The 27,907-nt window shown below is 36.6% G+C and overlaps 1 protein-coding gene and 1 pseudogene across 1 annotated transcript; one reads left to right on the top strand and one right to left on the bottom strand.

Moving 5' to 3' along the window:
* Positions 1-11,786: 11,786 nt before the first annotated feature.
* LOC149204753 (UDP-glucosyltransferase 29-like) lies at positions 11,787-12,203 on the bottom strand. The gene has a single exon (XM_089397203.1). The coding sequence runs from the start codon at positions 12,201-12,203 to the stop codon at positions 11,787-11,789; it is 417 nt and encodes a 138-aa protein (XP_089253329.1).
* Positions 12,204-20,745: 8,542 nt separating this feature from the next.
* LOC149204752 (protein RTF1 homolog pseudogene) lies at positions 20,746-22,138 on the top strand (annotated as a pseudogene).
* Positions 22,139-27,907: the final 5,769 nt, after the last annotated feature.

The following is a 27,907-nucleotide window of genomic DNA, read 5'->3' as shown; positions in this document are numbered from 1 at the left end:
TGAAGCAAAGTATGTAGCAGACATTTTGGAGAGGTTTAAAATGTAGAACAACAAGCCTACATCAACTGCCACTATCATGGGGTTGAAGTTGAGGAAAGAATATTACAATAGCAATGTCAATCCAATATTGTACAAAAGCATGATAGGCAGCTTGATGTATTTGACAGCCGCTAGGTCGGATATAATGTATGCGGTGAGTTTGGTGTCGAGGTTCATGGAGAAACCCAATGAAATGCATTGGCAAGCAATGAAAAGGATTCTAAGGTATGTCAATGGGACAAAACAATATGGTGTTTTGTACATTGCAACATATGATTTCAAGCTAGTTGGTTACACTAATAATGATTGGGTAGGAAGTGTCGATGACAGAAAGAGCACGTGAGGATATGTTTTTCATTTGGGTTCTAGAGCCATTTCATGGGCTTCCAAGAAGCAACCGATAGTTTCATTGTTAACAGGAGAAGTTGAATATGTCATCGCAACAACAACAGTGTGCTTGGATGAGAAGGATGTTGAGGGATATTCACCATGACCAAGAGGGAGCGACAACTATTTTCTACGACAACACCTCAGCAATTGCATTGTTAAAGAATTATGTGTTTCACGAGAGGACCAAGCATAATGATTCTAAATATCATTTTCTCAGAGAGTTGATTAACAATTATGAAATTGTGTTGCAGCACTGCAGGTCAGAGGAACAATATGTTGATATTTTCACAAAGTCATTAGCACATGAAATTTTTGTTTATCTCAGAGATTGTTTGGGAATTTTCAATGGTGGCACTTGTTATTAAGGGGGAGTGTTGGAAATATTAATTCTAAACACCACCTTAAATACACTCACAAACACCATGCTTGCCCAGTCAACTATTGTACGGTTGCGATTTTGTTTGCAGGCGAAAGGACTGAAGTCAGAGCAGAAGTAAAACGTTGACCATTCCGCAACACAGTAGAGAGTTTAAGGCATTGAATAAATTTTGGTAAATAGTTATGGGCAAGCATTCACTCTGCGACTCTTACCCACACTCCAGAATGCCTGCAAGTTCAGAAAACCATTTACTATGTAAAGTCACCCATGCTACGTATTAATTATTTTCTCTATATGTATTAATGTCAAATTTTTATGTTGGGATAAATATGAATGTAAAAGTCATTTCCAGTATTGGGGGCCAAGTTAGAGAGCGATAGTATGTGAGGTAGTGAGGAGAAAATTGTGGAGGAAATATTAGTGGGGGAGTGAAAATCAGTTTTACGGAGTTTTACAAAAGTTTACTCCACAACCCAAGTGATGTGTAAATGCACTAAGTTTTTTTTTTTTTTTTTCACTTGGATCTGCAACCTCCATTTATCACACCAGTGTATTTCCTTATCCTTTGACATATAATATAAAGTGTGGAATAAGTTTACTTCGCAACCCTAGTGATGCGTAAATTGCACTAAGTTTGTTGTGTTTTTCACTTGGAGCTGCAACCTCCATTTATCACGCAAATGTATTTCCTTATGCTTTGACATATAATATAAAGTGTGGCGTGTTGCATTATGACATTAATCTTTCACAAGTATATTTGCAGCAACCTCTTTTGTTTTACGTTGTTTGGCTGTGCGTAAAATTTATGTTTTAATTAAGCCCCTGTGTGGTTGCGATATCCACTCCGCAACATATTTCTGAGCTAGTTGACTTTGCCGCAACCAATTTCAGAGTGTAGACTCCTCTCCTCTACCTGCCAGTAAATTCATTTTTTTCTAACAATAAAGAAGCAGAATCAGATAGTTTACTAAGCTTTTCAATCCAAATGCCACTACCACACAGCTAGTGCCAAAAAAATGTGCACCAGATGTTGTTACCACCACTAGGGACCTGCAACAGAATCCAATTAAAAACTATGGAACAAAGATTTCAAGATGACAACCCAACAAACTCAAAAAATGAAAAAAAGAAAATAGTTGAAATACCTTGCAAGCAACTATGGCTTTGCAAAATTACAAATATGAACTTCTTTTTTAATGGAACCTCCTAGAGAAACTTTTATTTCTAACTTCCTAGATAGTCACCAAACAATTCCCAACCATACCTTAGCATTCTCCAAAACATTTCCCACCTAAATTCATGTTCAGCACTGACAGAAAAATAAGCGGAATATTGAGGTTCACCAAACAACTCCTGACCATACCCTAGCTTTCTCCAAAGTGCTACCCACCTGAATTCCTCTTCCTCTCACACAAGAACAAGCAGATGCCAATCAACCTAATAACACTCTATCTATAAGGCCAAGTGTCTAAGCCATCAATGACACTGTGGAACAGAGCGAGAACCAAATCAGTAACGAGGGATAGACTATAAACTAAAGGGAGAAATCACCACCTTGATACCAATCCAAACAAAATTACTGGTAGCAAAAAACAACGATGTCGTATAAATCATTCAATGCATAAATGACCTACATATCTCAAATATTTAAAAAAAATAACTCACACTTAAGGTGTCTGATACCAACAAGCTCGTTCATTGAAACAACATTTAAATATGGCTCATTTTCCTACTAAAAAAAAATTGTATGCATATCTCCACTAGATTTCAAATCTGATAATTATATAATTCTCAGAGTTTCGTAGTTGCGAGTTGTGTGGTTTAATGTTACATGATGAGCCTTAGTTTTCAAGCAGCTAGAACTTCATCGGCTCCAGAACATTAAATACACTGATGTTGTATTAAATATTATGCATACTCATTGTGCATTGTTGGATGTAAATGTGTTAGAAAACCTGCACAGATGAATCTAGCTAGTAAAGGTTGAACACACAACTTTGCAGAGCAAAAACACTAAAAAAAAATCAAAAGAACAAAAAGAATGATTGATTCAGAAAATAGGTTACAATGCTCATGATATAGCATTACTGGGTGAAGATCCCAAGGTAATGCACCATAGTGGTGATCAATGAGAGGAATTGACATCTACAACAAGTTCTGGAGAGAACTAGCCAGTTGCGGAGTGAAAGGAGGAGCAAATCAGGGAGTAAATCATGCAGAAAGGATCTTACATGTAGTCCCACAGCAAGTTCCAGAGAGAATTAGCCAGTTGCGGAGTGAAAGGAGGAGAAAATTAGGGATTAAATCATGCAGAAAGGATATTGCATGTAGTCCCATGCATGCATGGACAGTCAAAGGTGCCAATCTAGTGAAGATTCCAATGTTGAAGCCTTGCATGTCAGTGAATGCTCTAACTAAGTGTCTGCATGTGCCAGTAATGAAGGTCCTAGGTGTGTAGTACCTCCAACACCCCCCCTGAACACCACTATGGGGAAAAATAGAAAATGGGCCCTGGCAACTAAGGCCAAAGGTCACCCAAAATATAATGCAACTTGTACTAAAATTGAGGAAAGAGGGAAAACATCGTGGGAAAAACCCCCCTTCAAAATACAATGTAATAAAAAGAAAAGAGGAAGAAAATACAGTTGCTAAGCAACTATGTCCTTCACTCCAAGACGATCACGTAGAGAGTGAAACTTCTGCTCAGTGAATGTCTTGGTGAAGATGTATGTAGTCTGTTCTGCTGAAGGACAAAACTGCAAATCAATGACCTGATCATGTACTAAGTCTCTGATGTAGTGCATATGGATCTCTATGTGCTTCGTCTACTACCGCTGTATTGGATCTCTGCAAAATTTGAGAGTGCTTTGGCTGTCACACCAGATGACAGTGGGTTGGTGGAACTGGACGCCCAACTCAGTGAGGAAGTGTTGTAGCCATAGAGCCTGAATGGTGATGTTGACTACTCCTCTGTACTCAGCCTCAGCTGAAGAGAGAGCAATAACAACCTGCTTCTTGCTCGACCCACAGATAGGGCCAGACCCTAGAATGAGTGAATATCGAGAGGTGAACTTGCGATCAATGTTGTCGCCCACGCAATCAAAATCTATGAAGCCAAGGAGATTGAATGCGGTGCCTACTAGATAGTAAATCCCGAAGGTGATGGTGTCCTGCACATATCGGAGGATGCGCTTGGTAGCTTTCCAGTGTAGCTCATGCGACTCCTGCATGTATCTGGAAGCTTCCCCTACTGCATATGAGAGATCTAGTATGGAGTGGGTGAGGTACAATAAGCTCCCCACTAGCTATCGGTAGAGAGTATTGTCAAGTAATCGAGTGTCACCTCCATCCTCAAGGCAGACCCTAGACAAAAAAGGATTCAATGTTGGTTTACAGTCAGTCATGTGAAATCTCTCGATGATATCCCGTGCATACTTAGCTTGAGAGAGTTTGATGCCTGTGGCATCCTAGCTGATCTCAAGACTAAGAAAGAAGTGTAATGAACCCATGTCTGTCATTAAGAACCTATCATGCAAGGTCCTCTTGACTGTAGCAATGGCTGAAGCTAAGCTGTCGGTGATCAGGAGATCATCCACATAAAAAACTAACATAAGAATAGAATCATGTGTCCCGAGCATGTAAACATTTGGATCAAACTTACATCTTTCAAACTTTTGTGATAAGAGAAAAGAATCCATCTTCACATACCAAGCTCTTGGGGCCTGCTTAAGGCCGTAGAGAGACTTCTTCAATCTGCAAACCACAAATGAATCCTGAATGAAACCATGTGGTTGCTCCATGTAGATCTCCTCAGATAGGTCTTCGTGAAGAAAGGAAATCTTCACATCCATCTGATGTACTTCCCACCCTTGGGCAACCGTGATGGCAAGTGCAAGCTGTGTGGAATCCATCTTTGCTACTGGAGCAAAGGTCTCGTCATAATCAATGCAATGCACTTGCTAGAAGCCTTTGGCTACTAGCCTAGTTTTCTGTCTGGTGATTTGCCCATCTGCAGCACTCTTGGTCCTATAGACCCATTTGCATTGAACAAGTTTCCTTCCTAAAGGAAAGGGGACCAGATCACAAGTCTGGTCCTCGAGGAGGGAGTTTTACTCCTCCTCCATGGCAGACTCCCAAAAGGGATGCCCAACAGCCTCAACATAAGACTGTGGATCAGAATATTGAACCAAATGACAATGTTGGGATGGCATTGGTTTAGTTGTAGTGAGGGCAAGAGGAGGCTCAATAAACTCTGAGCTATTCCTCCACGGATCGTAACTATCCCCCACAAGACCATTTCTAGTAGCTAGTTATTCTTGTTCATATATCTCAATTAAGCTCCTTGTTCTCTGATTTATGACAGGGGAAGTTGATTCACTGCTGGAAGCCTGATTTGGGCTTGGATGTGGATCATCATATGCATGCACTGGATTTGTATCTGAAGACTCTGTCTCTGCATCTTCATGCTCTACCTTGGCATTTGCATGCTATGTATCTGCATCTGAGTGTACTGAGTCATCATCTTGGTCATGAGGTAGATAAAATGTGTCTACATGCGGCAATTGAGGTGCATGCGAGAGACTTTCCTCAAATTGGACACTTCGCTCAATGATGAGCTTGTCCGTAGAGGAAATCAAGAGTCGATATCCCTTCACACCGTCAGGGTATCCAACAAAGATGCACTCAATGCTCTGTAGATCAAGAGCTTTCCTCTTTTCAGAGGGGATCCTGGCCCATGCTTGGGAGCCGAAAACACGGAAGTGGGTGACCTCCAATTTAGTGCCGCTCCAAGCCTCAAAGGAGTTCCGATCCTTGACAGATCTATGAGGAGATCTATTGTGGATGTAGTTAGCACAATTAAGTGCTTTAGCCCATAGCTTATGAGGTAGTGACTTAGCATGCAACATGCAGGAAGCCATGTCTTTGAGAGATTGGTTCTTTCTCTCAGTAACTCCATTATGCTATAGAGTGTATGGAACTATGTGCCGCAACTGTATGCCGGACTCAAGGCAAAGGTTCTGAAGTGTTGCATTAACATATTCCCCCCCATTGTCTGTACGGAGGGCTTTGATCTTTCTCTCTCACTGTGTCTCAACTAGCGCTTTGAAATCTTCAAAGTGCGCAAAAACTTCAGATTTTTCCCTGAGAAGATACACCCAAGTATACTATGAGAAATCATCAATAAATGTAAGCACATACCTTGCTTTGTTGATGGAATGATGAGGAAAGGGCCCCATGAGATCACTATGGATCAGATCTAGAGGAGAGGATGCTCTGTGAGTCTTGTCGGTGTCAAACTTTTCTTCAGGATGTTTTCCAAGGGCACAACCTTCACAAACTCCTTTAGAGAAACTGATATTTGGCAAGCCTTCCACTGTGTCATGCTTGCTTAGCTGTTGCATATACTTGTAATTTACGTGACCAAACCTCTCGTGCCAAAGCCTACTACTATCATCAACATGTGTAAGAAATAAGGAGGATTCAGATTCAATAAATTCAGAAAATGTATATAGTCTAGCGCCATTGTTCACCTCACCGGTTGCGATTTTGGAGCTGCTATGTAAGTCATATGTGTTCACTACATCAGGAGTGAATTCCACTCTCTTTCCGGTGCCGGAATGAGTGATCTGATAAACTGTAAGCAGGTTTACTGAAAGTTTTGGAACATGAAGCACATCTTCAAAGTTTCCGTGTAAAAATTCCACTCTACATTTTCCAATGACCTCAATAGGTGAGTCGTCTCCCATTAGGATGGGAGGTCCTTTGCATACATCCAAAGAGGAATAGACTTCCTTTGTAGCAACCATATGATGTGATGCACCAGAATCTATAATCCATGCATCACGGGAAGAGTTAATTGCAACTAAAGCATGAAAATTGTTACCTTTCCCGTGTGGCAGATCCTTAGTTTCCCTCTTGGTGCCCTAAGCGATGTTGTCCCCAAGGTTGTGCTTATGAAGGATTTCTGCCATTTGGTCAATTTGTTTCTTCATGTAAGAGGATTCCGAATGGAATCCTCGGTGACAATAGGTGCATTTGTTTCCTTTCTTCCCTTTCTCATTTATGGAGCTAGAGGAGTCATTGAAGGGATTGGTGTACCCTTCCTTCTTTGGATGGGAATGTGCTTTTCCCTTGTCTTTTTGCTGCTGATTTTTCTGATTTGAAATAGATCTGTGATTTTTATTGTGGCTGCCATCATGCATAGAAAGTGCATGCGATTTTGGAGGTTTGATTTTCCCCATGTCAATGAGTTTATCGTGCTCAAAAGTGAGGAACTCCATGAACTCTGAGAGAAAGCATAGTGTAGGATTTACCTGTTGCGAGCCTTACTGAATGAAATGTAGACACAAAGGCAGAGTATTCTGGTCTAAGCTTTGACATAATAGAGAGAACTTGGTGACTCTCCTCCTTGGATTTGTCAATTCCACAACCCTTTAGATGCAACAATAGATCATTATATTTGGTGAAGAAGTCTTGAATTCTGTCATAGTTCTGTGGATCCAATGAGAGCAGCTCCACTTCAAGCAGATGTCCTTTCATCTCATCCCGTTTCCCGTAAATGCCTTCAACCTTTTTCCAAATCTCATTGGGAGTACTGCAGGCAGATAGATGAAACTGCAATTCTGGGAGATGCACATGCATATGGATCCGTGGGCCTCATCCATGCGGTTGAGGTACTTGGATTTCTCTATGGCTGAAGTAGGTTCCACTTCTGCAGCCATGGTAATCCTGTACAACCCTTTCTAACAAAGGTATTGAGCCATTTTGTCCTTCCATTCGTGATAGTTCTACGGTGTTAGGATTGATGCTTTGGGAAACTCCATTTTTCTGTCGATCTTCGATCTCCAAGCTGTAATACCTGCAAAATAAAGTATTGGTGCACCTTTTATCTAGCAACCTATGGGCTTTGACACCATGTAAATGTGTTAGAAAACCTGCACAGATGAATCTAGCTAGTAAAGGTTGAACACACAGCTTTGCAGAGAAAAAACACTAAAAGAAAATCGAAAGAACAAAAAGAATGATTGATTCAAAAAATAGGTTACAGTGCTCATGATATAGCATCACAGGGTGAAGATCCCAAGGTAATGTGCCATAGTGGTGATCAATGAGAGGACTTGACACCTATAGCAAGTTCTAGAGAGAACTAGTCAGTTGCGGAGTGAAAGGAGGAGCAAATCAGGGAGTAAATCATGCAGAAAGGACCTTGCATGTAGTCCCATAGCAAGTTCTGGAGAGAACTAGCCAGGTGCAGAGTGAAAGGAGGAGCAAATCAGGGAGTAAATCATGCAGAAAGGATCTTGCATGTAGTCCCATGCATGCATGGATAGTCAAAGGCAAAAATCTGGTGAAGATTCCAATGTTGAAGCCTTGCATGTCAATGAATGGTCTAATTAAGTGTCCGCATGTGCTACTAATGAAGGCCCTAGGTGTGTAGTACCTCCAACATCGGATGCTATGCATATTGGGCTTTGTATCATTCAATCAATGTTAGATGGCTAACATGTGACATTAAATGCGTAAACATCATGGCAAAATTTAGGTATAGAAAACTCTTCATTCCTCGGCCATTAGAATTGGGTATGCGGCGACGAACTGAGGTAATCTATAAAATCTATACAAAAAACTAAAATTATACATTGTAAAAATAAAATAAAAATTAAATACAAACTTAAATTAATAAAAAAAACCGATCCTATATGTCACTATAAAACGGTGACATAATACTTGCATCCAACATTAAAAAATAATAATAGCAAATGGAAACGAGATTAGAATTAATAGAAAGACACTGATCCTATATGTCATTGTAAAACAGTGACATAATACTTGCATCCAACATTAAAAAAATAATAACAGCAAATGGAAACGAGATTACGGTCCAACTTCTTAATCATTGATTCCAGCATTAAATAATAATAAATGGAAACGAGATTATGGAATCACTTTCGAATAGACAAGAAAATGACATAAATAATGACCAGAAGGCATATTTTATCTGCGACCATTTTATATTAATTTCTGAAAGCGGCTTACTCTCTACGGTTTAGATCATTTAAAATATAAAAGTTTGTACTTTGCTTTTGCTCCATTGTTATCTTCGATAATTTAAAACATAAAATCCTATACTTGGCCTTTGCGTCGTTTGTCATCTTTGCTTTATCCGCGTTTGGGAATTTCTGCCTAATCGTTTTGATGTTTTAGTGATAAGCATTACTCGTATTCAGGTGTTTGTTTGTGATCCATATTCATTTCATTAATAAAATTCTTATTAAAATAAAAACAATATTTTCGTAATATCGTTGCAATTCAAAGTTCAATCTTCTTCCTTCCTTATAATTTAAATAAGGAATATTTCTTTTGTTGTTTAAATATTTTTGTATTTTATATGTTTTGGTGGTTAGGGTATTATTTATTTTTAATAATAATGATGTTTATTATGTTACTTGTAAAAATTGATTCGATTGGAAAAATAACAATTATTTTTCCCAATCACTCAAGATAAATCTAATTAATGACTAGCAATTGCCCCAAAAGGTGCAAAGAGAGGCCGATAGGATTATTAAATTGTGATAATTTCAACGACACGTGTACATTTGATCCAACAAACCCTTTTTGTAAATAATATGGCCCAATAATATGCCAAAAGGTGTACAAAAAATTGCACTTTTTAATATTCAATTAAATCTAGAATTCTTTGCATCTATTGAACATTAATCATAGGAGTTGTATGTGATCTTTTAATAAGATGAATTTACTCTACTCATCCAATTATACCTTAAAGAACATATGGATAAATTGTTTGAATGTTATGCCAATGATTTAAGAGAATATGGTTGGTGTGTTCTTAAGGGAAAATGGCATGACTATGTACATGAAAAAGGCCCATTTTGTTGGAAACATGGGCTTGATCATGTCCTCCTCCACAATCTTCACCTTATGGTATCTAGAAAACCCATCACTGGATGAGTAGGCTTCTCTACCACACACATTATCCAAAATTCCATCAATGAACAATGCCAAGAATGGATCATGCACATAGGATGTAACAGAACCATTTTCGAGCATGGGGAATTAGACCAAGGGCTCAAGTTCTTTATCCAACAAAACCCTATAAGCATCGACACTTTTAATCCCCAAAGGCTAAAAAGGGTCTCACTCAAGACACTTACAAGAATCGTAGAACCTTTAGATAAAGATCTTGTGCAAAAGATGAGATATTATAACATGACACGAAACATTCATATTTTAACCTAACATGTAAATATTAATTCAAATGAAGGCAATATTATATTAATCACTTAAAGAACACATCCATTAGAACACACAACACTCATAGAAATCACAACTATGAAGCTATCTCATTTATTCATCTTAGAAACAAGATATTTACATTATAGAACTCAAATAAATTCTCCATTACAAACCTTGAGAGCTCTACATAAATAACTCATATATGCTATACCCTTCTTCTCACTTCTTCTTCCTCTCTTTCTATCCTGAAAGTTACATAATCTTTCTTTTACATCCTCTTTATAGGTTCGCCTGATGGAGACCGCACTAACCCATCCCCAAATAAATTACAAAATAGCATAAGTTTATATGTTATTACAAATCCTTCTCAAATGCATTCAGATGCCTGCATAGTATCTTCATCTGTAGCGCAGGATGGCTCTTATGCATAGTATCTTTATCCCTAGCATCAGATGCCTCTTATGCAACTTTTTTCCTTGTTGGTGTTGTATATTTGATGCTTGGCCTCCTATGTTTATCATGGTGTAGCATTCTTTGACTTGTCAAAACCCGGATTTGTTAAACTTTGGCTATCATGTAATATGCCAATACTTATATTGGTATACTCTTTTGAGATTAATGATATTTGTAAGCTTCTTCACTAATTTTTATTTTCTTGATGTGTGTGTGGATGTTCATTTTTTTGGTTGATGTTGTACATAATGAACATTCATTTGACTCTTAGTCTTAAGCTAGAGAAAAGTGCAATATTTAAGGTGAGATATTTTTCATTTTTGCATGTCTTTCCTTGATTATATTCAACACATTGATGTGAAGCATATCCTTTCACATATAATTGATTCTACCTTCATACTTGTGTAAAAAGACTCACTTGACTCATAAAGTTGTGATTGTTAGAGGTTATCTTGGCTATTTTTGCTTTTTTGGTTTGTTAGTTAGACCAAATATACATTATATAAGTATGTTGCCTTCTATGTATATCAAAACTATCTTATATTTCATATTAAATTTTATTTTATTATTATATTTTCTAAACTTAAATATAAGATATAGTTAAATAAATTAGAAAAAATAAATAAAATTACACGTAACATTACACACCATATTTACATCTCGGCAACATCACAGATATATACTTACATCGCCAATAAAAACACTTAAATGATATTCGAGTATGAAGAATTTCTGTCTGAAACTGTTCGCACTTGGAAGAAGGTCAACAGATCTGATACAATCTGTTCTAACTTCATAAACGAAGACCACCTGTAGGCTGTGCTTGTACAAGAAGGATGCAGACGTAGAAAAATAATACATTTGCCATCACCTTATTTCATTTATACACGTACTCTAATGACCTATAAAACTTTTCACAGTAACAATATTGCATTACTTGCTTAGCTTTTCACAGTAACAATATTGCATTACTTGCTTTTCCTCTTGTAGTGTTCACCCAAATGTTCGAGCTTTCCAAGGAGATCACGGATGTAACTTTGCTTATTGGCTGCTATAATATCGCGGGCCAGTGCCGCCTTCGATCTCAACTTCTCCCCTTCCTCTCCAGTCATTGCCATGGTTAGTGCTGTACATATGTTTTATCTCATAAAAGAGCCATCGTTTCCTCTTTTTTTAGAATCCCTGCTTTCAGTTCCACGGCTATTAGCCGGGCATTCAAGCCCTGGTCAATTCGAATGGGGAGGAAAATCTGCGGTATTCCGAAGCTCAGTCACTCAATGGTGGAACCCCATCCGCCGTGACTCAGAAGCCCACCCAGCGAGCGATGCGAGAGGATTTTCAACTGCGGTAACCAACCCTGGACAATCAATCCCCGTCTCTGGGTTCGACTCTCGTGTCCCTCGGGAAGGAGCCCTAGCGGGTCATCACGATCACTATCGGAATACGGCAGAAAGCGAAGACACCAGAGGAACGGGAGCCCACTTGATTCCAAACCTAGCGCCAGCTCGCGAATTTGGTGTCCCGACAGAAATACCTCACTACCGAACGACACAAAAATGAGTGAGGCTGCCCTCCGCTTGTCCAGCCATTCAAGCACAACAGAGCGCTCGCCCCCGGCGGCGGCGGGGTGGACGGCGTGTGTGAGCGGACCGACAGAAAGAATAGGAGCTCCGATGGCGCTGGACATTCAACTGACGGTATTGGGAAAAATAACAAGTAATTAAACAAGAAATGGTCGAGTTGATAGAATTTGCAGAGAGCGAACCAAAATGACCGAATGATTTTTCTCTTTGAGAAAAGAAGAATCGCTACTCACTTAACCTAATAAAATGAATGCTCCAAAGTGGTGTATTAACATCTTTTTGCATGCCTATTATTGTCCTGCGTTGTTTCACAGGGTTCACAGTGGGCCATTCAAATACCATGTTAAAAAGATTTGAGAGACAAAATCCGCATCTGCAGCAGAATAAAGAAATAAGAAACAAGTGAGAGAAAAGAAAACAGATTCAGAAATTGAAGCTTCTCGTCTTATATTATCTCTCTATGGCGAACTCTTCTCTTCCCCTGTTGCAAAATTAATAGGCAGTGCAAAACCATTAAGCAAAACTGCCAAATAAAATAAAAGCATTATCTCTACCGTTAAAGCCCTTGCGATTTTTCCACGGCTTCACCGTAATAAAGAAATAATGGTTTGAAACTATTGAAAAAATTGGGTTCCATGAATAGCCATTATCTACCACGTTGCTTTTCCCTGTACAAATTCCATAGATATTGAAAACCAAAAGCATACCTGCTTCTATCCATAAAAAATTTCGAGAATTTCATTCCAATGGATCAAGAATTTCATCGCTATCGATTCTTATGCTCAACATAACAACAACAAAATAGAGTTGCCAAGATAAACCATGCAAATAGTGTTTTAAAAAAAACATAAATTAAATTCAAAACAGAGAAAAACACATCGAAAATAAAACACTGTAAAATCCAAAATGCATGGCCATGCAACACAGAAAATAAACTTGAACAAGAAACAAGGCAAGCCAATGCAATGCAGAGTATTGCAGAAAATGATGAGATGAAAGTGAAAACGTGCTTTATGAGATGCTTAATACTAATCAGTGCTTGCCAAAAGCGACGGAAGAAGAATAGTGCTTGCCAAAAGCCAAGGAAGAAGAAGAACAATAAGGCAGGGAAAAAGCAGTAAAAATATCTTCAAGAGTGACATAAAAGAATGGGAAAAAATAGTAAAGCAACTCAACCGATATTTGGAAAAAGTAGTCACACTTCAAATCAACAGTTGAAAGTGTCTCACCTGATCCAACGGAGCAGAGCAAAAGTGTTGACGATTGTTGATGCATAGGAAGGCCTATCGGTTGAAAATCAGTTTGGACACTCGAAATCACCAAAGTCGAAAATAACCAAACTGACAGACCAATGGTCAATACAACAAGGGACAACATTGCCATATAGGGAGCACCAATATTTCCAAAAGAAGGAAAAGGAATAGGATCCCCATCAAAGGGTTTCCTTGGTTGGTAGACTTGGGAAATGTTGCCATTGGTATCAACCTAAGATCTACTAAGGAGTATTTCCATAGGAAGGATGTTTTTCCGCAGTCAATTAATCGACTTTAGAACTTTAACAAAAATAAATAAAAAAGGGGTAATCTAGGCAAAAGGGTTTACCAAGTATCCATGAACCGCAATATACACCTTAACCGAAATAAAGGACTTAACATATGGTGGTAAATCTCCCCGAATGTTGTGTTCAGTGTATCACATTTATAAGGTAGTTGGCTTGGTTAGCTGTGGTTAAAATATAGCAACCTAGTGGGGTCTTCCAATATATACTCAATGGTACGGGGAGCACAAGTCCATGTTGGCAATGTCTAATGCAGAACCGTTTGATGAGAGCATCCCTATATACTTATCACACTGAAGTGCCTTTGATATACCTGAAAGTACTGGAGAACCTTCTATATACTTCCATACTGGGACAGATTTCAGCCCCAGGACACACTACAGGCAGTGAACGATAGCTGCTATGTTTAAAGACATCGGAACACATCACTCGCCTAGACCTCTATATATTTGTGTTAAGTTCCAAATGCTCCTTTGGTTAATTGAGGTAAGTTTTAATGTTTATATTCAATTATGTTTTAGTTTTAAGCCTCAAAACGATGTCACTTGAACAGCTATGATGCAACTATACGAGAACAGGAAAACTTTTTATTTCAATGGAAGCTAGACTAACCAAGGGAAGAAATTTCAATCAATAATGCATCAAACAAAATGCATCATGCAAAAATTCCTTCCACTAACTTTCATTTTCATCTTCCAAATGCAATGCCAAAAGTAAAAATGATTTTGAATGTTCACTATCCTAAATGAAACTTTTTGAAAGAAAAATGATTTTAACTTTATTAAGATGCATTTATATTAATTATGTTTTTCTTTTCGTTTTGAATGATTTGATGCACCTAATACAATTTTTATCTCTCAATCACTGAAAAACGTGATCTATTTTCAATGATGAATCTCAAAAAATAACTTTTTAATGCAACTAATCTAATGCATTTTCGTGAAAAGTAAAATTTGAAATACAATTTAAAACAATTGAAAAACAACGTTTCCAATGAGTTCTACATAAAAAAACATTCAATCAATGAGCAAAAGATATAGCTAAATGATGCTGACAAGCAGCGAGTGATGACCAATTGACTAGAAAACCTAGAACTCAATGAGATTTCACTTCAAAACCAATGAGACAAATTTTGAAAATTAATCAAGACAATTAATGAAAAACTACAAAATCCAAGTATACAGGATAGGAAAAGATCTTAGGGGCCAAGACACATTGGATTCTAAGGGAGAAACCTTAAATATTGTCACATTCAAGGATAATCGCTACTTTATATACCCAAACCCAAGATCATTGGGTTGTCATCACTACTTTACATACCCAAACCCATGATGGTTGGGGTCATCATCACTACTTTGTATAGAAAAAGTAGTGATGATTTCAGCGTGACCGAACAATGAAGAAAAAAATTTCATCATGGTTGTAAAGGTAAAATCTGTGATGCCATCATGACTATTAGATCTAAACCTGCGATGGGTGAGGAATATGGGAAATAACAACAAAGATTCCAAGAAACAATCCATATTTAGCACTCTAAGGTAGTAATGAGTGATGGTATAAAACCAGATTGATTTAGACACGCTGAGAAATTGACCATTGGTCTAACTCATCATAAATTCAAGGTGAAGGATTGAATGTAAAGGGTTATAGCTTCCCCAGTGGAGTCACCATTTTGTTGTCTAGGCAAATCCTCTCTAGAGACAGAGATCATCCCTCTAGCACAATGAGTGGGACTAGCAAACTAAGTGACAATCTACTAGACACTTCCCTAAGTTACAATTGAAATGAGAGATGAAGAAGATGGTCTGCGACGTGCTGATGCTATCTCAATCTCCTTTGTTGAAGAACTTGAATCACTTGTGTCACAAGCTCGTTCCAGCTGCTCATAGCATGTATACACCTGCACAAGAGATCAAGACACAACAAGGCATGCAAATACAAATAGCATATTTAAAAGAAACCTACTTAACTGATCAAGGAATGTTAAGATAGATGATACATGAGCATACACATCAAAGGAAAATGGACCAAAAATTGTGTATTAATAGAATAAAGAAGGAAGCATACAACCAAGCCTTGATGTTAATAGGCTCTCCTTGAATGAATATCCAAGTCTAAGCTAAGCTCTCGAAGCACTCCTTCTCCAAGCCAAATGAGTAGCATATAGGCACAATCTTAGCATAAGGGTGAAAATAGACATAGACTCTCCATTTGGGAATGGGAGAGGATGAATATATAAGTAGGGAAAAGGAGTTATGATGTCTCCAAAGATAGGAGTAGACCCTCATCTCAAGGAGGTAGCTCACTGAGATAATACCAAGAGGCCAAGTTGGGAGAACTTGGCCTCATCTACATCGAACAACCTCCAGCTCGTTGCTCTAGAAGCTTCTAGACCATGAAGCTTCTCATCCTTTTTGGGATCATCGTGGGTATACAAGTAAACATAGCGATGCCATCGTAGGTCGAGTATAATACAATAGGCGACCATCGTGGTTTTTAGTCTCATAAGAGCAATGATTCTCAAATTAGGGTTGAAGAGATACTTCTTTCAAGGGAAGCTCAAGGCATTTTCCAATCAATGACTTAGGAAGGATCTGAGTTTCATATATGAATGAGTACACGACATGATGGTCATTTTTATGCACTTTAGGATATGTCACAAGGAAGTGTAGGAGGTATGACAAAATACTGTGTAACAATCCCACAATCCACCTTGTCACTATTAACCTCTTCCTCTTTTATGTATTGTTGTAGCGATTTCGATGCTTGCATGAAAACAGATGATATTTTCAAATTATTTAGAGTTCCATAACATTTCTTGGTAACATATTACACACAAACTAGTACACAAAATCATTCTCATTGCATTTTGAAGTTGAAGAACAATGCAACTGCTAGCCTCAAATTGTCATTTTCTTTAGGATATGGTGATTTCTGAATCAATTCCAAGAAGGAAATTAAATATATAAATGCATCATATCATGGTTCCAAAGAAAAATGGAAGTCAATTATGCATTAAAATTTGACAGTCATGCCTAGAATATTTTTCACATCGATACAATGTTTTTATTTTACTTTACGATATCTGTAACTAGATTCATTCAATTCAATATTCGAGTATCGATGTGTAAAAGTAAATTGATGAAAAAAACCATCCTAAAAGCCCACCTTGAACTAGACTATGATCCCTTTCTCCATGTAATCTAATCTTTTTAATTAGTAGGAAGAATGTAATCCTTAAAGAAAATTGAATCTTGGAATGGGTTCCTCAAGCTCCCACTCTTGTAGCAAAGGGCATTGTATAATGTCATCATTAGCAAAGTTTCCACATGATAGGCAGTGGCATTAAACCATATTTTGTGGTTTCCAGTGTGTTGGAGGTGTTTTGTACTCCATGAACGATTGATATATATATATATATATATATATATATATATATATATATATATAATGATATGAAAGTACATAATCAATTTTTTAGACAAATGTTGCACCATTATATCATACAATTTGTCTTTTTCTAAATAATACAACACTTTCTCATATAATTTAATATAACATAGTTCTCACTCTAACATAAAACATTGATAATAATTTTATGACTATTTATTAAAGTTATAACATTAATGGAAACCTAATATCATTTCTTTATCATAAATAAAGCTCACTTTCAACACCTATACTAGCAAAAAAAAATTAGGAACATGTAATAGGCCATAGTACATGTGATATTTTATTAACTTTATTTAAATAATTATTTAAATTTAAATATATTGTAATATTAATTAAATTTTAAAACAAAACATATATTATATTGAAAAATATATAGTAATAAAATGTCCTGTAATTTAATGATCAAAATTATCAATGAGAGGTTTCTAGGTATTTCTTCATTGTAGCCATTTCCATAATTAAAGTTATAAGCTCCTGGATTCATGGTGTAAATAATGACTCTTTCCTTCTCATGGTATACTAATTCTATATTTAACCCGTGGATTGACAAATTTTGGAAAGATGAGTTCATTTGATAATGACTCCTTTAGAGACATTCAAAGGCCTTTCAAGCATCTCCCAATTTATGTATTTTTATTTTCTTAGAATAATATTTCTTGGATTTTATTTGTGTTCTCTATCCACATTATGTTCTCCATCTCTAGGATCGCTTGATGTTAGAGTATACGATTTTCCGAGCATGCAATTTTATTTGCTAAGATATTTGTAAACAAGGTGAAACCTCCATGGGTAAACTATTATAGGACCTCCATGAAAATAAGGCTATTGATCAGTCTCATAAGAAAACCATTACCTTGTAGTTTGTCATTGCTTTGTTTTAGATAAAGAATGAGGAGTTGAAGAATCAATTGAATATTGATGTTATGGCTAAGAAACTTGGGTAGGTTGTTGTCCTCAAGGGCTTCATAGAAACCTTATTTCCATAATCTTGCAAATGAATTTAAGAAGAAGGTTGACCTTGTTGTTGAATTGGGTGAGGAATTTAAGACTCCCTTGCTCAAAAAATGTTTCCTTGAAGGAGAAAATTTATAGGCTAGGGAGGCTAGTTGCCAACTAGCTAATGACATTTTCTACTTACAAGACTATTAATGAGACTATTTAAGAAGCTAACCTTCCTCAAATAGATAACAATATATTGTTTGATAAATATCAGTCCTTGAAAAAATATTACAATATAATGTTACTACAATTGACTAAGAAGAATGAGATTGTTTAGGACTTGTAAGACTAAAAGAATTATCTTGAGCTAGGATTCATTTGACCACAGAATGCTAAGAAGAAAAGTATTTTTGTTGAGCCACCAAGCTCATCTATTACAACCATTCTTTTATGAACAATTTGTGAGAAAATAACTAACCAAAATTGGTTATATATGACTTATATTATAATAGAAACATTCAAAACAACAATACTCAAAAGTCAAAAACCCAAAAATTCCACTTCTTTAATATGGAAAAAGTGGTTTTCAGAAGAAAGAAAAAAACACAAAAAAAAAATCTAATTGATTAGTAAGTTTTTAAAATATTTTTGAGTTATTTAACATAAAAAAGCTCTAAAGATTTTCAATTCTATTTTTTCATTTCTCTAATCTCAAAGAAAAAAACATTTATTTTTTTTTTTCTAAATTAATCATTTTTAAAAACTTTCATTAAACTTGATTATATATATATATATATATATATATATATATATATATATATATATATATATATATATATATATATATATATATATTATATAAACATGTCTCTAGAATCTCTAAACTGGAGAAAACAAAAAAAAAATAGGTTTTGTTGCATGTTCACACTTAGTCTCCAAGCAGGGCAATATTAGAGGGATTGCTCAACATAAACCGTTATTTACAAGAATTAATGGCATTTCATAATTACGTCATAAGGCGTTTCCCTTTGAAATGAATTGCCCCAGCTGATGTCGTGTCCTATTATTGACCGTGGATTTGTGGTGTTAGATGATTGAACGAAGTTTGATTGTTAATCTTCACACTGTCCTTTTGTCTCCCAACCCATTGGCCTCTCTGTCTTCAGAGTTATTGTTAGGGGATGTTCCCTCTGGAGGTATGTGAGCTAGGGCTTCATGAGACAGAGTCGGTCTGTTTACAAATTTAGGTGTCCGGTCTTCGGCCTTGTTTCATCTCAAGTCGGCTAGGTATGAGTTAATATCTTATTTTATGTGTATTTTTGTGCCACTCATTTAGAAGTTCTTCGACACTTTCGAGTTATTTTAGCTGAAATCCAGAGAGTCCCAGTTTTTGTTGTGAGATCTTTTTTTTTCTTTCTTTGAAAACAGTGTCTGTGTATTCAGTGATGTTTTGGATTTAGGTAATTATCGTTTCAAACAATCAGATAAAATTCCATTTATTTACTCGAACTCGGTTTTTGTGACAATGTTCGTTAACTCTTTCCCTCTAGAAAGTTCAATATTTTAAATCATTAATTGTTCTTTATCTGTTTCTCATCTTTGTTAGAAATCTGGTGTCTTTTCATTCTTTCAGTAGCTTACATCTGCACAGTTTCGTTAGTTTCTGTACTTACATTAATATAAATTTGAGTTGGCCATTTAGGGTTTCATTGCCTATTCTATAACGCCCTTTTTTTCATTGTGAATATAAAATTTTCTTTAGGGAAATATTCAGATTTCTGGTAGGACTTTGATTTTAATTGGTTTGAATTTCATGTGCTATTTATTATTCTATGACTTTTGGTCAGTATTGATTATATAGTTATGGTTTGTTATATTCTCATGCTTTTGCGCATACTTGGTTTGTGATATGTGTACTTCTCAAACGTTTCAGTTCTATGAAGAATTTGGCTCAGAAATATTTTTGAAATTTGCCATCTCTATGTTCAATGTGCTTTCTTTACAGGTCTAAGGGTTCTTTTGAACTAATTGAGATAGTAATGTTCATTTCATTGTAAGGACCATGTATTACAAAACGTAATGTCAGTGATGTACATTTCTTAAGCTCCATGGTGTGGTTTGCCTCTCACAATTTTAATCTGTTTGACGGACAGTAGGTTTTAGGTTTTGAAGATCTATTAAGGAGTGGTATTTGCAGTCTCTGCTCTAGCGAGGGAACGAAGGACTATTCAATCAGCGTGGGTGTTTAGAAGGGAAAGAAAAATTATGGTTGAACTGGAGCATTTTCTGCTAGAAGCAGCTGGTCGAACATCTACCAATGATGGAAAGCAAAACCGAAATCCTGCGAAAGGGAGACTGGAAGATTTTCATTCAGATGATGGCAGTGACTCGAAATACATTGATGACGATTATTCAGATGATGCTGCGACAGTAAAAAGGAAGGCTTCTGGGTCAAGAATGCCCCTGAAAAAGAGATTTGATTCTGGTGACAAGGATGATGATGACAGGGGTCGCTGTGATGATTCCGATAGTGAATTATACATATGAAGTGATTTATACAAAGATGACGAAGATAGGGAACAGCTTGGGAAAATGTCTGAACTAGACCGGGAGTTGATTTTGGTAGAACAAGAAAAAACAAGAGATAATTATTTAATGCGTAAAAGGGCTCACCAAAACGAGATTAGAAATCAACAATGGAAACAAACAGAGCCTCCAACTTCATGGATGCACTCTTCTATGAAATCAACAAGGTCTGTAAAAGAAAATTCTTTGAGTGAATTTGTATCAAGGTGACAGAAAGCACAGGATTCAGACATTCAACGTAAGCAGAGAGATAATACTGGTTCATCTAAGGGGCGAGATTCATCACCTAGTAGAAGAAAATCTCATGTGAGTCCAAGCCTTAGTTTGTCATCCTCTAGTGAAGGAGAAGGAAGTGGAAGTAGTGGCGAAGAATCATATAGTGGTGATGATGGTCCCGGCTCTGCTGACACTCCCAGCTTTGAAGATATTAGAAGCATAACAATAACAAGATCAAAACTTGCCAAGTGGTTTATGGAACCATTCTTTGAGAATATCATTGTGGGCTGCTTTGTATGAATTGGGATAGGAATGTCCAAGTCAGGACAGAGTAATTACCATCTTTGCATGGTAAAAAATGTTGATGCGACAGACCCTGATAAACAATACAAGTTTGAGAACCGCACCACATACAAGTATTTGAATTGTTTCTGGGGTAGCGAGAGCAGTGCAACAAGATGACAGATGGCCAAGGTGTCTGATTCACCTCCACTTGAGAAAGAGTTTTCGGATTGGGAACAGGAAGTAGAACGCAGTGGTGGTTGGATGATTAGTCGAGCAGAAGTTGAGGAAAAAATAAATGCGCTAAAAAAGATAAATAAATTTGTGTATTCTGCAGAAACTATAAAAAAAATGTTGCAGGAAAAGAAGTTGGCTTCCAACAGGCCATCGAATGTGGTTGCTGAAAAGGATAGGGTTAGAAGAGAGATGGAGCTGGAGGAGAGTAGGCATGATTATTCAGAAGTTGAGAGAATTAAAGTGAGATTGAAGGAACTAGAAGTCCTTTCTCTTCAAAGCAAAAGCAAAGATGCAAAAGCCTTGATGCTAGCAGAAATGAATAAGAAAAACAAGGCTGAAAATTTCAAGAACGCTTCTAAGATCAAGCCTCTAAACCTTAATCTTAAAGCAGGTGAAGCAGGGTATGATCCTTTCACTCGACATTGGACTCAATCTCAAAATTATTATGATACAAAGGCGAAGGTTGCTGAAGACAACACTGATGCGAACAAAGAGGCAGAGATAGCCAAAGTAGAGGAAGCCATAGCAATAGAAACTGCTGAGGATAATGGAAAGCTTGTCGACACTGATGCTCCTATACCAGAAGATGCAAAGGTGTATTCTTTGCATGATTTTGCACTTCCAATTTCACTTGCTGGACCGCAGAAGTATGGAGGTGCTCAAGGGGCTCCTTTAGCTTTTATGGCTAGAAAGCAGAAGATTGATGGAAGGAGGCATAGTCTGACATTAACTGTGAATGATTACAAGCGTAGAAGAGGCCTATTGTGAAAATAAATAATGATATTTTCTCTGCTAGTTGGTTTCCCCGTTTAATTTTTATATGAAAGATTCGGAAATTTCCTTCTGGGATTGCCAGAAACATATGCAGAAAAGCCTTAAAGTGAACATTTTTGTAAATTGTTTCAAATTCTATATGTAGTGTGCCATTATAGGCACTTTAAAACACAACTGCAATAACCTAGTCAACCAAGGACTGTCTTTTAACAGTAGCAACACCATGGATTGTTGGCAGGCATGAAATCGACAATGTGTTATAAATATAGGCTGTATTTTCTTGACATATAAAGTTCAAGGGTGTTTTTTTGTCTCAACCATTCTGCTAAAAAATGGTATATAATGTTCCAAAAGGATTTCTTTCCTCTAAGTAATGCTATTCCACTGCAAGTTATCATGCAGTTGGTGAAACATGGCATTTTATGTTGTTTGAGATTGATGTTGAGTGATTCCTTTTTCTAAATTATTGTTGAAATATGTAGTGTTTTTCAGATTCATGTAATAAATGCTATGTTTTATTAATTTATGTTGTTGTAGTATAGTTTGCTTAAATTATTTTAGAGTTGTGGTTGTTTTGTTGTGCTTAGTTGTTTATTCCTGCTTTCGATTGATTGCAATTCTATCTAATAAGAAACTATCTTTTACATGGTAAAAAAGTTTGGCTGAATCGAGGAAAACATTCGAAAATCTGGAAGAACTTTGGTACAGCCAAATAATCTGGTTCAGTTGGGATTCATATAGTCAATTTGATGTTTGTCCAAAACTGAACCAAACCAAATCCAATTTTAACCCAAAAAAATCATCTTCCCAAGAAACCCTAAAGAATTCTTAAGAAAATGCATTTTAACTTTCAAGCCACCAATGAATATGTTATTTGCCCATTTATTCTCCTTGTCCCACCAATGCCTATCACTAATCCCTCATTTAGGAGCTAGGCATGGGAGATTTCAGGAGACTATGCTGATGTTGATGCCTAGAGAGGTTTGTCTATTCTGTTCATGTGTGAAGTCTCAAGGAGACTGCATTTGTAGTTGGGAAACTGTTGCCTGCACCTTAAAGGCCTGCTTAGACCTTCATAAAAAATGTTACACTCAAATGAAGCATGCCAACCAGGCCAACATACTAAATAAGTAGCTTTCATGAGGTATTTAGTCATATACTCTATTTTTTCTATGTGCTTATTTAATTTTTATTTTTCAACTTGAAAGGGTGTACCTAATGTCTGTGCATATCCTTATTACTTCCAAAACACCTAGAACAGGTTACATGACCTGCGCTATCAAAAGTAGAATCACAACACATGCAAACAAATACATACGCCCACCAAGCACAATAAAATAGTGTGATGGCTATCAACTTTTTAAAATCAAACTTGTAATAATCTCAATAATAAATCTAATGTTCTTTGGAGAAGACCTGCTACTCTAGTTTTTGTTGGGTTTCGTACAGTTTATAGTGTATGATAAGGAAATACATTTCTTGAAGGGATTACATCAGAAGGCTCAATGGACCTTTCAGTATTTTTGTAGGGGTTTATGTTATTCAATCATTAAAATTTTTGATAAAATTAGTCTCGACTATCCACATACCTATTTTTTTCAATAAATTTGAAGTGAATGTTTTTGCTTTAATAATATGTATACTCCTGAATTTTCTAAATGGTAGTTTTGTGGGCCAATTGTTTTCTGTATTGTATGGTATCCAAATTTTAATTCAGATTCTATCTTGATAACTATCATTTCTTAGTATGTTTTTATGAATATATTGCATTGTAAGTGTTCTTTCTCTTCTTACATTGGACAAGAGAATACGACTGCCTTTGACAATGTGAAGTTCTTGAAGATGCAAAAATTCCCTTGCTTTACATGAGCCAACTTGACCTTCAATAGAAACGTTGCTGAACACAATGAGAAGTTTCATGTTTCTTTAGAGAGCATCCGAAAAGGCTTGTGTAATTCCTGCATTGTTTTGGTTGATGCCTTGCTGAGGAATCATTGAGACTCGTCATGGTTTTGTGGTCCAATCAGAACCTATTCAATAATCACCTTCATTGACTATATTAGTTAGACACAAACTCTGTCAAAACTCTCAAGCTAGTAGGGCTCGGGCACAATGTTAGATCCTCAATACGATGATCAAAGTCTGTCATCAACGTTATAATTGTCTTCACGCATCCTTTTTCTAAATGAATCTATATTACATGCGCTTGAAGAACTAGCTTTGAAGTCTCTATTCCCTGGAAATGTTCATGTCTAAGTTCATGTAGGAAATTCTATGTTGAAATTATACTTGCACACCGGAATCTTATATTGGCAGAAGACCGTTACTCAAATGTCTGCCAAAAAGAGCACCCATTCTAACACACCACCAATGTAGAGGAAGAAGCCTAACAAGTATTTGGGCTCCTTTTCTCTATCATGGCTGGGGAAGTAGCCAAGAGTAAATATCTTTGCAGGCATGAAGTCCAATAAAAATAATGTATAAGACATATTTGACAACCAACAATTGCATATAAAATGCAAAATATGTTCCCGGCCTTTCAGAAAATGTGGAGTCCAGCAGAATGTGAGGCCAGCACCCTCATCAAAGTTCAAACCAGACATGAATCTTTCATTGTTACGGTATTATGCGACAATAACATCACTGATATATGAACTATATATCAAGCTTTCAATCATAAAATATATAAGTGTTGGATGCTTCACTGCAAAGTCTAGAAGCCTTCTTTCAAATGTAACAACTGGATGATGCACAGAAGTTGATGCTAATAGAAGTCCGTATGGAGCGACCAACCCTTAACATGGTGGTGGGCTCTTGTACGAGAATCCTTCTTTCAAATATAACAACTGAATGATGCACAAAAGTTGAAGCTAAAAGAAGTCGGTATGGAGCGACCAACCCTTAACATGGCGGTGTGCTCTTGTACGAGACTTAATCAACTCAAATTCACCTCCTACACAAACTTTGATATGCTATGTTTTATTAATTTTTGTTGTTGTAGTATAGTTTTCTTAAATGCTTTTAGAGTTTTGGTTGTTTTGTTGTGCTTAGTTGTTTATTCTTGCTTTCATTTGATTGCAATTCTAGCTAATAAGCAACTATCTTTTACATGGTAAAAAAGTTTGGCTGAATCGAGGAAAACATTCGAAAATCTGGAAGAACTTTGATACAGCCAAATAATTCGGTTCTGTTGGGATTCGTATAGTCAATCTATTGTTTGTCCAAAACTGAACCAAACCAAATCCAATTTTAACCCAAAAAAATCATCTTCCCAAGAAACCATAAAGAATTCTTAAGAAAATGCATTTTAGCTTTCAAGCCACAAATGAATATGTTATTTGCCCATTTCTTCTCCGTGTCCCACTAATGCCTGTCACTACTCCCTCATTTAGGAGCTAGCCATGGGATATTTCAGGAGACTATGCTGTTGTTGATGCCTAGAGAGGTTTTTCTATTATGTTCATGTGTGAAGTCTCGAGGAGACTGCATTTGTAGTTGGGACACTATTGCCTGCACCTTAAAGGCCTGCTTAGACCTTCATAAACAAAGTTACACTCAAATGAAGCATGCCAACTGAGCCAACATTCTAAATAAGTAGCTTCCACTAGGTATTTAGTCATATATTCTCTATTTGCTATGTGCTTATTTAATTTTTATTTTTCAACTTGAACAGCTGTATCTAATATCTGTGCATATGCTTCTTACTTCTAGAACACCTAGAATAGGTTACATGACCTGCATTATAAAAAGTAGAATCACAACACACGCAAACAAATACATACGCCCACCAAGCACAAGAAAATAGTGTGATGGCTATCAACTTTTTTAAATCAAACTTGTAATAATCTGAATAATAAATCTAATGTTCTTTAGAGAAGACTTGCTACTCTAGTTTTTGTTGGGTTTCGTACAGTTTATAGTGTATGATAAGGAAATACATTTCTTGAAGGGATTGCATCAGAAGGCTCAACGAACCTTTGAGCATTTTTATAGGGCTTTATGTTATCCAATCATTAAAATTTTTGGTAAAATTATTCTCGACTATCCACATACCTATTTTTTTCAACAAATTTGAAGAAGTGCATGTTTTTGCTCTAATAATATGTATACTCCTGAATTTTCTAAATTGTAGTTTTGTGGGCCAATTATTTTCTGTATTGTATGGTATCCACATTTGAATTCAGATTCTATCTTGACAACTATCATTTCTTAGTATGTTTTTATGAATATACTGCATTGTAAGTGTTCTTTCTCTTCTTACATTGGACAAGAGAATACGGCTGTCTTTGACAATGTGAAGTTCTTGAAGATGCAAAAATTCCCTTACTTTACATGAGCCAACTTGACCTTCAATAGAAACATTGTTGAACACAATGAGAAGTTTCATGTTTCTTTAGAGAGCATCCGAAAAGGCTTGTGTAATTCCTGCATTGTTTTGGTTGATGCCTTGCTGAGGAATCATTGAGACTCGTCATGGTTTTGTGGTCCAATCAGAACCTATTCAATACTCACCTTCATTGACTATATTAGTCAGACAAAAACCCTATCAAAACTCTCAAGCTAGTAGGGCTCGGGCACCATGTTAGTTCCTCAATACGATGATCAAAGTCTGTCATCAACATTACAATTGTCTTCACGCATCCTTTTTCTAAATGAATCTATATTACATGCGCTTGAAGAACTAGCTTTGAAGTCTCTATTCTCCAGGAATGTTTAGGTCTAAGTTCATGTAGGCAATTCTATGTTGAAATTATACTTGCATACCGGAATCTTATATTGGTGGAAGACCGTTACTCAAATGTCTGCCAAAAAGAGCACCCATTCTGACACACCACCTATGCAGAGGAAGAAGCCTCACAAGTGTTTGGGCTCCTTTTCCCTATCATGGCTGGGGAAGTAGCCAAGAGTAAATATCTCTACAGGCATGAAGTCTAATAAAAATAATGTATAAGACATATTTGACAACTAAAAATTGCATCTAAAATGCAAAATATGTTCTCGGCGTTTCAGAAAATGTGGAGTCCAGCAGAATGTGAGGCCAGCACTATCATCGAAATTCAAACCAGATATGAATCTTTTAGTCTTACGATATTATGGGACAATAACATCACTGATATATGAAATATATATCAAGCTTTCAATCCTAAAATATAAGTGTTGGATGATTCACTACAAAGCCTAGAATCCTTCTTTCAAATGTAACAACTGGATGATGCACAGAAGTTGATGCTAATAGAAGTCCGTATGGAGTGACCAACCCTTAACATGGTGGTGGGCTCTTGTACAAGAAACGTTCTTTCCAATATAACAACTGAATGATGCACAGAAGTTGATGCTAAAAGAAGTCAGTATGGAGCGACTACCCTTAACATGGCGGTGGGCTCTTGTACGAGACTTAGTCAACTCAAATTCACCTCCTACACAAACTTTGATATGCTTCAAGTAAGAAATGCAAGATAGGCTATACCTGAAGGGGAAAAGAGAGGAAATCATGAAGCAATAGATTCACGTAAGGCAAGTACCTGGTCAAAGGCATCAAACAATATTTTTGATGGCCTAAAGTCCATGGTGATGAACTTGGAAGTTCCTCGACTCACTTCTCAGAGGACTCTCAACCAAAATATCAAAAGAAAAATGGACCTGCTTAGTATAAATGCTTTGGAGAATGCTTTACAAGTAGCTCCCGAGTTTGAGGCCAAAGCTTTAGAAGAAAATGTACTAAGCCTCCACCAACTAAAGCAACGTTCTCAAACCCTTATCTTT

This window comes from Pinus tabuliformis, chromosome 1_2, assembly GCF_031772625.1.
Source record: "Pinus tabuliformis cultivar Carrire ecotype Pingquan chromosome 1_2, CPIR1, whole genome shotgun sequence".
NCBI lineage: Eukaryota > Viridiplantae > Streptophyta > Pinopsida > Pinales > Pinaceae > Pinus > Pinus tabuliformis.
The sequence above is the reverse complement of the archived record's forward strand: the minus strand, read 5'-3'. Positions and strand labels throughout refer to the sequence as shown.